This window comes from Purpureocillium takamizusanense, chromosome 10 (genome assembly GCF_022605165.1).
Source record: "Purpureocillium takamizusanense chromosome 10, complete sequence".
NCBI classification, from domain to species: domain Eukaryota; kingdom Fungi; phylum Ascomycota; class Sordariomycetes; order Hypocreales; family Ophiocordycipitaceae; genus Purpureocillium; species Purpureocillium takamizusanense.
The window spans coordinates 1,005,050-1,018,986 of NC_063077.1; the positions used below are offsets into that span (position 1 = coordinate 1,005,050).

Below are 13,937 nucleotides of genomic sequence, written 5' to 3' on the forward strand. Positions count from 1 at the left end.
GCCTCTCTCGTGGCGGCCCGCCCGGGCCAAGGCGTTCGGGCTCCAGATGCAACCTCGTTCATCGTGTCACGCGAGTCGCATCGCCACGTGCACGGGGCCCTTTCCTGGCACGCGGGCCCAAATGCCGACATAAGCGTTTACAGTCTGCTGGCCTGGTCAGGAGCGCTGTCGAGGAAAGTGTTGATGAGTGCCGCGAAAGGGCCGGCGTTCTGGAAGAGAAAACCGTGACCCGAGTCCGGGTATAGGTGCAGTTGGGCGCCGACGCCGCTCAGCTTCTTCCACATGAGGATGCTATTCTCTGTCGGTAACAGCAGGTCCTCGTTGCCTACACTCGCCAAGTCAGTGCGCTGTTACGTATGCATGCGTACGGTGTGGCCGGTGCCCGTGGGTTGCACCGGACGGCAAGAATGGCATGGCACATACCGTTGGCAATGAGGACAGGCAGCTTGAGCTCATGGAATCGGTTGTAAGATGCATCCTTGGCCTGCTTGGGGTCCATGAACTTGGCAAACGTGACGGCCTGTCGATGGGCGGCCTCGGCCGGGACGGCAGGCGTGCGGTTCGGGCGGGCGTTGACGATGCGCTCCCAGCTCGCCCTCCCGGCGGCCTGGCTCCGCTCCGAGCCCGTGAAGAAGGTGGACAGGAAGGCATCGCGGTGCTCGTCGTCGGTTGCGGCCGCTTTCAGCTGGTTGAAGGGCCCTAACGGCGCGTGCGTGACGCCCTCGCCCTCGCTCGGGATCGTGCCGCAGAGCACGAGACTGCGGACGAGTTTCGGGGCATTGAGGGCGACCAGCTGTGCGACGCATCCGCCCATGGAGAACCCCATTATGTCTGCACGCTTGACTCCGAGTGCGCAGATCACATCGACATAGTGCTGCGCCCATCCCGCAAAAGTCTTTGGCACCTCGCCTGACGAGCGCCCAACGCCGGCATTATCTATCAGGATGACGGGCCGTGCCGCGGCCAGCGGGTTGATCAAGGCAGGATCCCAGTGGTCCATGGTACCTCTGCGTATAGCAGGTCAGTATGCATTTGCGTCGCCAGGGGAGCGCCGGACCCGCGAACCTGAAGTGCATGAGCAGCACGAGCGGGATGCCGTGCCTCTGACCGAGCCATCGGTAGGCAAACCGAGTGTCGCCGACAGTGACGAAGCGATTGGGGGCAGATTCGTACGTGGTCATGGTGCCCGTATCGATCAAGCGTTGCTCTGAGGCTTCAGGAGCACAGTCGACTAGAGGAAGCAGTCAGTGCCTTTGCAGTTATGTAGTGTTTCATTATGAGAGCCGAGGTTCTCAATGTGCGGGGCCGGCGCGAGGGTGGAGCCAGAGCTAGAGCTTTGGGAACTTGGTTGTCAGTCACTTCCATACCTAGTACGAAGCATGATCGCCCAGTCAGTGGCGATGAGCAAACAACAGGCTTGGCGGACCAGGGAGAAGGGGACTTGGTCGATAACCTACATGCCTACATGTGTAGATACGCTGTATGAGGTGAGAGGCTGAGTGAGAATAGCAGGGGCCCGTCATATATGGACACGAGAAACCCGACGATGGACGGCAGAAACAATGGACAGCGGCGCAGACACGCAGACACGCAGAGCCCTGCGCTCGCTCTATCCCAATCCCTGATTGAAACAATGCCGCCGACTCCGCCAGTCGACTACCAAGTGCCAGCAAAGCGGGTACGGTATGTGTTTCCCCCCTTGCGCATCAGGTGATCAATCCGGCATCATCTCAGGAAGGAGCAACACGAGCACGACGATGGCCAGAGGAAGGACCCGGATGGCGCACCTGCCACTTTTGGTTTACCCGCTGTCTCTCGTCTCCCGTCTCCCTCAACAAAACCAGGTCCTGGGAGCAGGGATGCTACGAGTAAAAGTCTCTTATGAGCAGCTGCTTTACTTCACTCTTCTTGCGCTGTACTCCACGTGCCGAGCAGCTGGCTCAGGAGGGGCTCTCTGCCGAAAATAGCGTGATCCTAGCAGTCGTGCGTCGTGCGCCAGACAACTAGGGGACTGTCAGTCTCATCAAATTTTGACTGCTTCAGTAAATCTGAGTAAATTGGGTATCTGAGTGGGCGCCGGATCCCCTTCCATCATCCAAGGCGTTCGGCGCCCACAACAAGCCTCTCCGTAAAAGGCCCGCAGAGTTCGGCCAAGGAGTCGAATCGAGGCGTCATGCTCCTGGTTCCGTTGCGGCCGTGCTGTTCCATCTCGTTCCAATGCACATCGTATTAAGTGCCGTCTGCTCATCTCTCCTTGTGCCGACAATGGCCTCATCATAATCAATAGATATTGAGCCCTGTGTGGCTCTTGATCCAGACTCTATCGCTTCGTACCCTTCCAATGCCGCTGCAAATCCAAAACGCCGTGCTCAAAGAAAAGACGATACGTGGCCGCAATGCTCCTGTCAGCAGCTCTCAGCAGGCGAGACGACGGGGCCAGAGACCGTCTTCGCGCCCGTCTGCAAGTCCTCAAACCGCCGCTGCAGGCGCCCCTTTTCAGCCAGGGCAGAGTCGACAGGCGGGTTCTCTTCGCCCTTGAGCGCGGCAGCCGTCCTGAGCAATGTTAGCATCAGAAAAAAGAAAATGGGGAGACGACCACCGAGGGCGTTGCTGGCACTCACCTTCTCAACAATGAGCAGGCAACCACCACCGACAGTGAGACGGCCACAATGATAAAGGGGAGTCCGTCCTTCAGGCTCAGCCGGGGGTAGAAATGGAAAGGCTTCCGGTTATGACGATGGCGATGATGGCCGTGGCGGCCCTTGCCGTGGCCTTTCCTGCCGTAGCCTCCGCTCCAAACGTCGCCGTTGGAGTCGGCCACGGCGGTGGGCGTGTCCTGGTTGAAGACGGGCGCGACACGGAATCCGGGGACGTGGAGCCATCCCAAGGCGCCCGAAGCTAGCTTCGCGAAGTGGGAGATGACGGAGTGAGATGGCGGAGCGTAGGGGACAGCGGCGGCGGCGGCGGGGGTTTCGACCCGAACAATGTTGGTTCGAATGATGGGGATGCCGTCCTCGGTGGTGATGACTTGGTAGGGTTCCGTAGCGGGAGCGGTGAGGCTGACGCTGACGAGGCCGACGCCGAGCAGCACAGATAGCGGCTTCATCTCAGTTGAAGACTATTGCAGATGCTGCGGCAGGCGAAGAGGCACCGTTGGATACAGAGCACGTACAGCACGTACTCGCAACGATGGGGGGAGAGTGAGTGGGTGGGTGAGTGAGTTCCCAAGCGTTCAACAGGGTCCCAGGCGTGTGGTCTAGGCGATAAGAGCAATGTTTAGGGGGGAGCGCGTCTGGTTATATCACTCGCTTGCGGGCCCAGGGTATTGTGAGGGCGAGCCGCAGACAATAGTGGCGGAACGGGCGTGCGGTCGTTGGGTGGCCCGTGAGATGCCTATCGCAGTCTGACGGGCGATTGTCTCGAATACCGTGCGGTCGACGCTTGCCCTTGTTCTCGAAAGCTGCCTCGGCGAAAGCGCGAGTGTGACCAACAGACGATCTTGCGGCGGCGACGCTCGGTGCGCAGCACGGCACTGTCTACCTCAACGCCGGCAAGACGGGACGGGGGCTCCAACGGGACTGCTGTCAATCACACGGATTGAATGGGCCAAGATGGCGATAGACGACGACGAGTAAACGTGTGGGGAACGTTATATTGACAAGAGACGTGGTGGTGCGCGTCCCAGGAGTCCACGAGTATATGGGAGTTGACGGCAAGGGCAAGAGAGTAAGAGGGCAAGAGAGTAAGAGGGCGAGCAGGTCAGAGGCAGGGCGCCGTCGAGGGTTGGGCGGCCCAAGCAGGTGGGAGAGTATTATACACGGGGGCGCACAGACAGATGGAACTGGGGTTCGGGGCGTTCCTTTCTTAGGGGTGGGCAGGCCAGTGGATGGAGGAGAGGAGCCGCAGCAATTGAAAGGGATGGACGCCGACTGGGGACGCGCTGGTTTTCTGGGCCCGGCGCTAGAGGCAGTAGGTTGGGCGCAGCAGAGAGGAGAGTCGGCGGCGCGCCGAGGGGAGTGGAGGGAGGGCGTCAGTCCAGGCCAGGCCAGGCCGAGCCCTGCCCGGGCTCCAGCGACAGAGCAGGCACACAGGTGGAGTGGAGGTCGCCATTTATGGCGTTCTTACACCACCCCCAATGGCTGGCCTGGGCTGACCTGAACGGGAGCTACTTGCCTGCATCCTTGCTTGCTGGCTGGCTGGCTGGCTGGACCGTCGCCTCGACTTCTTGAGCGCCGCACTGTCATGCATGCTTGGGTACAGGTACGCATGTACACGTCCTCCATCCATCGGACACTTGCCGTTGCACAGGATCGTGCAGCAGGTGGGAAGCCACTGCGCTGGGCTGGCCTGTCTGCAAGGCAGTCGGGTGCCGCTCCCGCAAGCCCCTGCCATCCATCCTCCTAACAATAACATGCCTCCTCCCAATCCCAGGCAGCCAGCGTTAGCACGGGGGAGGGGGGGAGGCCGCGTGCCGGCCACGCACGCCTCCCGACAGCTCGAACCCTTGCCGCCGCCAGTGGTAGACGCATCCGTCCGTCTCGCACGCCAGACTCGTTGACCGACCACTAATCCTCCCCAGTCCCGTCCTCTCCCCTCCTCCACGGGCCCCCCCGCCCTTGAGATGCGGCTGTCGACAGCCTTGGGGTACGGAGACAGGCAGAATGTTTTGCACCGCTGACACCTTGGCATGCGCAGGGTTCCGCTTCGCTTGGCTCGCTCGCAGCAACACGCATGCACGGGACACGAGGCTTTGACGGGGGGACGGGCCGCCCAAAAATACCTGTAACTCGACCGTTGCAGGAGGAAGCGGCATGCATGGATGGTATGGAGCGGGCCCCAGCCATCACAGTCACCCCGTCGCGCGATCCACGCTGGCTCGCATCATGAGCCCCATTGATTGATGGATCCCCCGTCCAGCACCGCTTCAGCCCTGTGGCCGAGCAACTAAACTAGGGTGGTGGCTCCATTCGTCAATGCCCCTCCAGTCAGGTCCGTCATGGTTGTCGTTTCTCCACGGCAAGGACGGATGCGGCCAACAAGGAGAGAGGGGGAGGGAGAGATGATCCCGACACGAGGGCTCACCTCCGAACCGGTAAATAAATTTGCAGCGAGTTGCCTCAAGTCGCAGGCGGCCCGTGCCTTGGCCGCCCTTGCTTGCATCGGCTCGCCGCTGTCATCAGTGGAAAACCAAGCAAGGTCCAGAAAGGCACCACAAGGCCGCACAGGGGCGCGTGCTTCGCCCCCTCTGGAGTTGGTCCCGCCGCCCGAAGTGAAACGACGACGACGACCAGACGGCGTGAGCCCCCTCATCGTATTGCGACACCCCAGACACGCATGCACGCAGCCCAGGAACCCTTATTTCTTGTACGAGGGCCACAAGGAAGGCAAACGGGCCAGTAACCAAACCCAAAAGGGCTTCGGGAAGTACTCGTGATTGTGGGCCGTAGCTCACTTATATTAGTCGACGCTGTGGACGGGAGAGCGGCACCGCAACAGCGCCACGGTCGGCACGCCCGACCCGGCCAGGTATCCGCTGCGGAAGGGTACCTAAGGTACTTCGCAGCACGCATCGTCGGCCACGCAGCTGGACATGCAGAGACAGACAGGTGCGTGCGACAACGGGAGTGGAGGACAGGCCCTCTCGTTTGGCCCATGGGCGAGGGCTGCGCAGCATTGCAGCCAGCCTGCCCTCCATTTCGGTCGACAGCCGAGAACCCGCCCGCGCGCCTCGACTCACCCAAGGCGCAGCAGGACATCTACAAGTACCGCGAGGGCCCGTCATCCTCGAAGGCGAAGGCGAGAACATGGTGGCTCCGAGTGTGTCCAGGAAGAGAGAACGGCGATGGATCACCCGGCGGCTACTTCTCTGTCTCTCTGTCCTTGTCTCTCTCTCTCTCTCTCTCTCTCTCTCTCTCCCGTCCCCTCCTCGCTCCACCTGTCCCTTTGCAGCAGGGGAGTGACGCGTGGCCATCGTCCTCGTCGTCGTCGGTTGGCTTCCTCTATGTCGCAGATGCGATGCCAATGCGGGAATGCCCTTCCCCCTGTCACCCGGAGCCAATTTCACCAATCCGCGGAGATCATCAATCGCCTGTCTGGCCCTGCCCTGAGAGACGTCTGGACTCCTTCGTCGCGTGTGCGTGGGATTGAGGCGAGGTGCGCGTCGTGGTCCAGTCTGACACGTCTTGGTCGCCCTTTTCGGTGGGAGAACTGCATGACTAAATGTCACCAAGTATACTTCGTACTGTATATTTGATGACTCGGTCTCGATGTCCCGGAAAGCCACGCCGAGTCTGTCCCACAGCCCCGAGCCGCAGCAACGGCACTAATAAAGGCCCGTGGCAGCGCAACGCATTGAGTTCCATTCCCACCCGTTGCAAGTGCGAATTACGCAGTACGCACATGCGTACAAACGATGTAGTGGATTGTGGTTAGTTGCGCAAATGCGCAGCAGCCCGCAATTCCTCATCCGTCTCTCTCCCGAAGCGTTGCGCCACGGCACCGCCCAGTGCAAAGTGAGAAGCGCCGAGCAACCGCCCACATGATATTACGAGCACTACTCTACTAAGGCACTGTAATGAGGCAGAAGCACTTTCCCCACGGACTGGGCTTCGAGCTTGATCCGGCGGGCGGGCAAATGCAGTTTGCACATGTCGGGCCCTCCGTGGGGGCGGCAAGGGCCAGCAAAGAAAAGAAAGACGCAAAAAGAAAAGAGAGTTGAGGGAGGGAATGCAACGCTCCCAAGAGCATGATGCTTGATGGGCGGGGGGTTCCTTGGGGGCCACGCTATCAGAAAGCCAAGTTGCGCCACGGCAGGGGTCTGTCCATCTGCCCATCCCACTGGAGAAGTCAAGCTTTTGCGTGCGTGCGTGCGTGGAGGCTGCGAGGCCCGGCCAGCTGGAGGGGAAGGCTCGCTGGTGAGAGTGGGAGCTGGGAGCAACGGTACAACTCCACGAGCTGCAGCGATGGTATCAATGGAACCCGATGGTTCGGGTTCCATCTCGAGGTTCCCACTTGGTGTTACCGAGTTTTTGGTGGTCTAGAACAACCACTTGTCAGTGCAATCCCTACTGTAGAAATCGCCGAGCGATGAGCCTGAGCCCTCGCCCTCCAAGGCCTCGACGTCCGTCCATCGTCACCTGACGTGCCCAGTCCATCGTCCACTACTGGATGCGCTAGTGCCGAGCTCACGGCAATAGCTACCTGCACAGTGGGTGCAGATGCGCTAGGTGGGTACGTCCCCGTCTGCCACGGGCGTTGAACCACCCCAACGAGTGTGTTGAGGCTGGGGCAGGTGCGCGGACCGGAGCTCCAGACAGGCTGGACGGAACTGCCATTCTGTCCGCGCCATGCAAACACCACCACCTTTCCATCGTCGCTTCCCCCCGAATTGACGAGTGGCGGTGCCCTGACGCCCCACGTGTGTTTTTTGCCAGGCTGACAGTCTCGCCCCGACACGAGAGAAACCGAGACTGCTGCACCGAACCTCATCAAGCTTATCTGTCTTTGGAAAGTTTCCACCTCTCAGCAGCAGCACCACCGCCACCAGCAGCAGCAGCGGCAGCGCCCCCCCGGCCGAGTGTCGCGCGGTCGAGAACGGGGTTCCGTTTCCTGACGATAGCGGCTTGTTGGCCCGTGATGCCCTCGTCGGCTCCCGCGCCGCCGCCACCCCGCCTGCAGCAGCACGACTGAGAGAGAAAGAGCGCGCGAGACAAAGAGAGAGTGCCCGCCTCGATTGGCAAAGCCCAGGCGACCCTCCGGCACCGCGCCGGCGCTACCGTCCGGCCAGCCAGCAGGACCTTGCGCGCTCCCGGAGCGTACGAGCACGAAAACGAGGCTTCTGCCGTTCGGCCCGCAGAGCGACGACAGCCGCCGCTACGACGCGGAACCCACCCACGCCCGCAGCAGTAACCGTCCGTCCGTCTCGCCCTCTCCTTCTTGCTCCCTCCCGTCGTCCTGTCCCGCGGCACCAGCATGCCCTCGCCGACCGACGACGAGACCCCATTCCCAGCCCTCACCCACGCGTCCACCTTCAGCGGCTTCGGCCGCTCCCATCTCTCGCCTCACGATGCCGCGCCGCCGCCCCAGCACCTCCGCCGCGGCGCAGGGGCGTCCGGAGCCGCGACCAGCGGAGACTACGTTGACGGCGCCGCCGAGTCGCTACCCCGTATGAGGCACATGGCTTCCGATCGCAGTACCAGCCGCCGCCGGAAGCGCGCCTGGAAGAAGCTCATGTGGGTGAAGCAGTCGTGTACGCGCTCTCCTCCCTTGTCCCCACTGAGCTGTCCCCTTTCCCTGCCTTGCCGAGCCGAATTGACCCGCTGACGGTCCAGCTCGCAGACCCCGACAACTACACCGACCAGGCCACCTTCCTCGAGAACCTCCAGCGCAACCCGCGCCTCAAGCCCTACGACTTTTGGCCCCTCGTCGCCGACTCGACCGTTATCCTGCAGCACGTCTGCTCCGTCATCATATTCATCGTCTGCTTCGTCGGCATCTTCAAGGAGCGCGTCTCACCCGTCTCCGTCGCCAGCTGGAGCAGCTTCGGCACCTCTCTCGGCTGGCTCTTGTGGGAGCGATGGGTCTCCGAGGAGGAGGACCAGGACGACGAGCTCCTCCTCGCCGCGGGTGGCGCGGGTGCCGGCACCAGCAGCACCTCAACGGGTCTGGGGCGCGCCGGCAGCGTTCGTCGCAGAGGGCGCGCCGCGAGCATGCGTCGCCCGCCACCACATCCGCTGCGCACCGAGTCGTTTCCGTCCACGCCCGCCGCCTCGCTGACGCCGTCCGCGACGCCCTCGGCAGCCAGCTCCACGACCAACCTCCACCTCAACGGCAGCAGCGCCTTGAAGCAGCCTCGGTCGGCGTCTACGACGTCGCTCGGGTCACAGCAGCCGCAGCTCGGCCCCGGCGGTGAGCTACTGCCGCCGCCTCCCCAGCAGAACATGTCGGACCCGGAAGAGTCGCGGGCGCACCAGCGCCTCGGCACCATCAAGTCGGCGCTGCTCATCTACTGCACGCTGCTGGGTCTCAGCCCGATCCTCAAGTCGCTCACCAAGTCGACATCGAGCGACAGCATCTGGGCCATGTCATTTTGGCTGCTGGCCGTCAACATCTTCTTCTTCGATTACTCAGGCGGCGTCGGGGCCAAGTTTCCGGCGTCACTGTCGACCAACGCGGCGCTCATGGCGTCGACGGTGCTGGCCAGCCGGCTGCCCTCCACCAAGCAGGTCTTCAGCCTCACCCTCTTCAGCATCCAGGTGTTTGGGCTGTTCCCTGTGTTCCGACGGCACGTGCGGCACCGCAGCTGGCGCTACCACGTAGTGCAGACGGTGCTGCTGGTGCTCGGCGCCGGGCTGGGCGTGGGCATGGTGGTGTCGGACCCGCGCCGCGGGGATGGCGGCTGGCCGTGGAAGAACGGCACCGTGGGCATGGTAGTTGGCATGGTGGTGGCGGCCCTCGCCACGGGAGGGTGCAGCTGGTGGCTCATCGGGCTGCAGAAATACAAGAACGAAATTCGTGGGCCGTGGGACCCGGCGCGGCCCATCATCATGAGTAGGACGCGCTGGGACGACAGATAGACGGATAGAACAGCCCATCGCCGGCCCACGACGTATGGAGGACCGGCGAGGGGCCAGACAGCAATACGTTAATAGCATGAGGCCTACTAGATCATTGATGGGTCAATATCAAACTCTACTGGTCACCCGCTCGCCCATGTGCTCGGCCGACTTGACAGCGAAGACGACTGCTCGATCACAGATGGCCCCGTCTGCTCCACGGCCCAAGTCGCGGCTCATTCCTGGTTATGCGTGCCCTGTACAGGAGAACAGTATCCAGCGACGACCGTTTTGAGCTCGTGTTGGGGGGGCCTCGCTGCCGACCACCAACCACCACCCGTCAAACTCCCTTATTCATCGCCAGCAGCGGCAGCAGCAAGGCTCGCCAGGGGACCCAATCCGGACTCCAGCGTTGGGAAGGCTCAAGCAACAGAGCCCAAAGATTGGAGGTCGGAACGGCCACGGTGACGGGGGAGAGTGTTTATTAGTGTGCAGGACGCATTGATGATTCACGCGTCCCGCTATGAGGATCCGTTGGGACCCCCCCTTGTCGTGTGTTTGTTTGTCAGCGCCGTCTGGATATGTGTGTAGTGTTGGGGAGGGGGGGGAGCAAGCAAGCAAGCAAGCACGACCTTGGGCGTAATACGGCCCCGGGCGATCAAGTCGCTCTGCTCTCTCCTCTCTAGCCTCAACAATCGTCGAAATCAGCAGATGAACGGTACCTACTAACGCAACGCCCGCGAGTACTATACTCCGCAACGGGTGCTTAGCATAGACGCCAAGATGTAGATAAATGAAGAGTTCCAATGCAATCAAAGACTACTTGGTATTTTCCGGCCAAGATTATGGGCCTGTTGCCCAGGCTAGCCCACTGCCCGTGGAGAGCATTCGCGCCATCGCGGAAGCTCGGGCTTGCTGTTTTCATCACACAGGTAGTTATTTCGTACACGGAGTACTACTAGGTACTAACTAAGCAGGTAGTACCTAGTAGTAACGCGACGGAAAGAAATCACTTGGCACCGTCACGCGCCTTCGCTCGCCGCCACGGGTGCATCGCCTGTCCCATGTACTGTCCCATGTACCGAATCCATGCACTGCGGCCTGCCTCTTCTGGGTCCAGCCCACGCGTCGTTCACGGTTGGGTTCGCGAGTGAGTAAGGGCCTATGGGACAGGAGGAGGAAGATGAAGAAAGAGGGCGTGGAGGAGGGGGGGGCAGGAGCTGCCCCCTCCTTGCGATCCTCCTGTCGATAAAATGGAAGTGAGGCCCGCCCGCCCAACACGTCCGTCTGCCTGGGTTCTCCTCACCTTGTCCAGCCCTCTCTCGCTCACCATCGCTCGTTGCTTTTGCGTCTTCCGCCTTCGTTCACTCGCCCGCGCTGTGTTGAACATCTGTTTGACATCAACTCAAAGGGAAAAGCCGCGCCTTACTCCCTCCCGAGCTCACACTCTTTTTCGTCCTTGGCCAAAATGAAGACCGCCGCTGCCATCCTCGCCCTCTCCGGGCTCGCCGCCGCCGCCGCCATTGACTTTTCCAAGTTCCCAGCGTGTTCGGTACGTCGACGCCCAAGCTGCGACTAACGTTAGTAGGGCAGCCCGCCCCTACTGGGTGCCAAGCGGTGTTGCATGGTTTCCGCTATGGCTCCCCGTGTCGCTGACATGCCATGGGGCGCGGCGCAGGTCCCTTGCCTCCAGGAAGCCATCCCCTTGTCGGGCTGCACGGACCCCAACGACGTGGCCTGCTTCTGCAAGCCCGAGACGGTGCAGAAGATGACGGCCAACGCCCTCAAGTGCCTTTTGGACAAGTGCGATGCGTCCAAGATTGTGGAAGTCAAGAATGCAAGCGACGAGATTTGCGCCAGCGTCGGCAAGAGCGTCGACATGCCCAGCGGGACGCCGACGCCGCCGCCGACGGGCGTGGCGGCCCCGAGCTCCGCCTCGGCGCCGGCCGATGGCTCCACCAGCGCCGTCGCCGCCACCACGAGCGGGGCCGCCCAGCCAACCGGCACGGGCGCTCTCACGCCCACGGCAAGCCAGCCCGCCATCACGGCCGGTGCCAACGCCGGCCCTATGGTTGGTGCCATCGCCGCCGTTGTCGCCGTCGCCGTTGCCCTGTAAAGTCGCTTTTGGCCGCTCTAGCCCCGCCTCACCGGCGTCCCGAACAGTAATGGTACTGGAAAGAAAGTTGGGCACGATGATTGCTCACATAGCATGAGATGGATGCGCGCGGGACTTGATGCCCGTTTTTCGGTGACGCCGCAGTGCAGGGGAGACTCTATTTTGTACGGTACAGTGCCGCATACGTTTCGCATACGTTTCGCTGGTTTCCAGGCCGAAGATGGTGCCATTTGTTGGGACCCGTGCTTCTCGTCGCGCACGAGCGGAGAGTCGGTGGGATATCTTTTGCTTCAACGTATGATAGGTTCGTGAATACTCCTTTTGGCCCTATTCTATATATATATACTCGACTTTCGAGTGACTGTGTGGCAGACACTTCTAGCGCTCATGCAACCCAGCGTGATCGATCATGCATTCATCCAGGGCTTCCAAATTCAGGTTATTCTCTGACCAACCAATGCTGGCTGGTCCTCTAATGCAAATGTCGCAGACTCATAGTTTCCAAAACAGTAACGGCGGTTCAATGTCTAGATAATGGTATCACGTTGAAGCAACATCGCTGCTTCGTCAACGCCCGCCAAACCAAGTCTCGCACCCCCGCCATTCAGGTGGAGGGCCCAGCATCATCCTGCCGCGCCTCGGCTCGCGGGAGATCGAGGTCGACCAGCCACGGCAGCTGCGAGGGCCGGTAGTGGATGTCCATGATGGAGGCGTTGACGAAGAGCGTCTGGCGACCCTTTTGCAGGCGCGTTGGCAGACCGCCGCCGTCGGCGGTGGTGTCGACGTGCACGCACCGCTGCCTGCTAAGTCGGGCGAGGCGACGGACCTGGTCGGGCGTCACGGCGGGGAGGTCGGCGTGCGTCTGGGGCTTGAGCTCTCGGGCGGTGAGGACGAACTGTGAGGCAGAGGAGTCGATGGCGGAGTGCACGGTAGGCTGGTGCTGCTGGTGCCGCTGCTGCTGGAGATGTTGTGCGTCGGCCCTTTCGCCGTCGGCCTCACCATCGTCGGCGTTGTCATCGTCGTCGTCGCGCCAGGTGGCGAGGTAGGCGCCCCACGACTCGTGGATGTGGCCGAAGCAGTGGAGCTGCGGGCGGGCGGCGTGGACGGCGCGGAAGAGGGCGTCGCAGCCGGCGTGTTCGGTGGCCGGGTGCTCGGGGGGCAGGCCGCGGAGCTGGGCGACGCCGGCGCCGTCGAGGACGCCGAGGGGCGGGCCGTGCGTGACGACGACGTCAACGGCGGCGTCAACGGCAGAGGCGCGCGAGGGAATGCCAAAGGCGTGCTCGCCGGACGGGTACTGGAACGCCCAGCCGCCAAAGGCGGGCGTGTAGGGGCTGGCGTAGAGGGAGAGGCGCGCGCCGTTGGGCAGCGCGAAGGCGTGGGTGCCCTCGCCGGCGAGGTAGCGCACGCCGTGGGCCTCGGCGTGGGAGACGATGTCTCGCACGGCGCGGTAGTCGTCGCGGCACTCCTGCAGGGCACGGGCTTGCCACTCCTTGTGGTCCTCGTCCTGCTCCTCGTCCTCTTCCTCGTCCTCGTCTAAGCCGGCGAACCAGTGCTCGGCGTCGAGCGCGAGGTCGTGGTTGCCGGCGATGACGAGCTTGAGCGGGGCGCGCAGGGCGGAGAGGAAGGAGAAGGTGGCGGCGAACTCGGCGACGGTGCTGCGCCGGGTGAGGTCTCCGCAGTGGATGGCGACGTCGGCCTCGGGCAGGGGGTCGCGGAAGCCGGTGGGCGAGTGGTGGAGGAGCTTGGCGGTGGGGGAGGAGGTGAGCTCGTCTTCGTTGTCGTTGTCGCCGCCGTCGTCGCCGGGCTGGTTGTTGCCGTCGCTGGTGCGTGAGGGCGGCTTGACGTGGGGCTTGGCGCCGTGCGTGTCGGAGATGATGAGGATGCGTGTCTTGACTGTGGCGGAGGCCATGGCTGAGGGGGATGTGAGAAGGTGAGAGAGAAGGAGAATGAGTATGTAGGTGAGTTGACGTTGGACGGAGGGGGAGGAGAGCACTGTTGGGAATAAGACCGATTGTGCAGGGTAGTGTCAAGGCCGGTTACCACGCAGAGCCGTCCATGGCTTTTAGATGGATTATTGAAGGAAAAGGCAGCAGCCGCAAGATGAATAGTAAGAGTATGATTTTAAGTGCCCATGTTGCTGCCTGCGCCAGCATCGCTACACATTCGCTGCGGATATGAGAGAGTGCACCAAGTAAGATGTATACGAGGACGGAGCAGGCAGGCAGCGTCCCAAACGTTAACGGCAGTGGTAGGCGGCAGGTACGAAG

At 62.1% G+C, this 13,937-nt stretch overlaps 5 protein-coding genes across 5 annotated transcripts; 2 read left to right on the forward strand and 3 right to left on the reverse strand.

Annotated features, from left to right (window-relative positions):
* Positions 1 to 137: 137 nt before the first annotated feature.
* Positions 138 to 1,181, reverse strand: JDV02_009824 (uncharacterized protein; the record flags this gene model as incomplete). The annotated part of the gene is made up of 3 exons (XM_047991514.1): positions 138 to 325; positions 424 to 1,007; positions 1,066 to 1,181. 3 exons carry the CDS (start codon positions 1,179 to 1,181, stop codon positions 138 to 140), a joined length of 888 nt encoding a protein of 295 aa, XP_047847526.1.
* Positions 1,182 to 2,405: 1,224 nt separating this feature from the next.
* JDV02_009825 (uncharacterized protein) lies at positions 2,406 to 3,106 on the reverse strand (the record flags this gene model as incomplete). Its single annotated transcript, XM_047991515.1, has 2 exons — positions 2,406 to 2,553; positions 2,622 to 3,106. 2 exons carry the CDS (start codon positions 3,104 to 3,106, stop codon positions 2,406 to 2,408), a joined length of 633 nt encoding a protein of 210 aa, XP_047847527.1.
* A 4,865-nt stretch (positions 3,107 to 7,971) lies between these two features.
* On the forward strand, positions 7,972 to 9,575 carry GPI2 (D-stereospecific aminopeptidase; the record flags this gene model as incomplete). Its single annotated transcript, XM_047991516.1, has 2 exons — positions 7,972 to 8,248; positions 8,338 to 9,575. 2 exons carry the CDS (start codon positions 7,972 to 7,974, stop codon positions 9,573 to 9,575), a joined length of 1,515 nt encoding a protein of 504 aa, XP_047847528.1.
* Positions 9,576 to 10,873: 1,298 nt separating this feature from the next.
* JDV02_009827 (uncharacterized protein) lies at positions 10,874 to 11,670 on the forward strand (the record flags this gene model as incomplete). The annotated part of the gene is made up of 2 exons (XM_047991517.1): positions 10,874 to 11,106; positions 11,233 to 11,670. The coding sequence occupies exons 1-2, from the start codon at positions 11,023 to 11,025 to the stop codon at positions 11,668 to 11,670; spliced, it is 522 nt and encodes a 173-aa protein (XP_047847529.1). The 5' UTR covers positions 10,874 to 11,022.
* Positions 11,671 to 11,971: 301 nt separating this feature from the next.
* On the reverse strand, positions 11,972 to 13,842 carry JDV02_009828 (uncharacterized protein). Its single transcript, XM_047991518.1, has one exon. It carries the CDS (start codon positions 13,577 to 13,579, stop codon positions 12,275 to 12,277), a length of 1,305 nt encoding a protein of 434 aa, XP_047847530.1. The 5' UTR covers positions 13,580 to 13,842; the 3' UTR covers positions 11,972 to 12,274.
* Positions 13,843 to 13,937: the final 95 nt, after the last annotated feature.

Coding starts and splice junctions, on each gene's coding strand:
- JDV02_009828 (XM_047991518.1), bottom strand. CDS start 13,579: ATGGCCTCCGCCACAGTCAAGACACGCATCCTCATCATCTCCGACACG.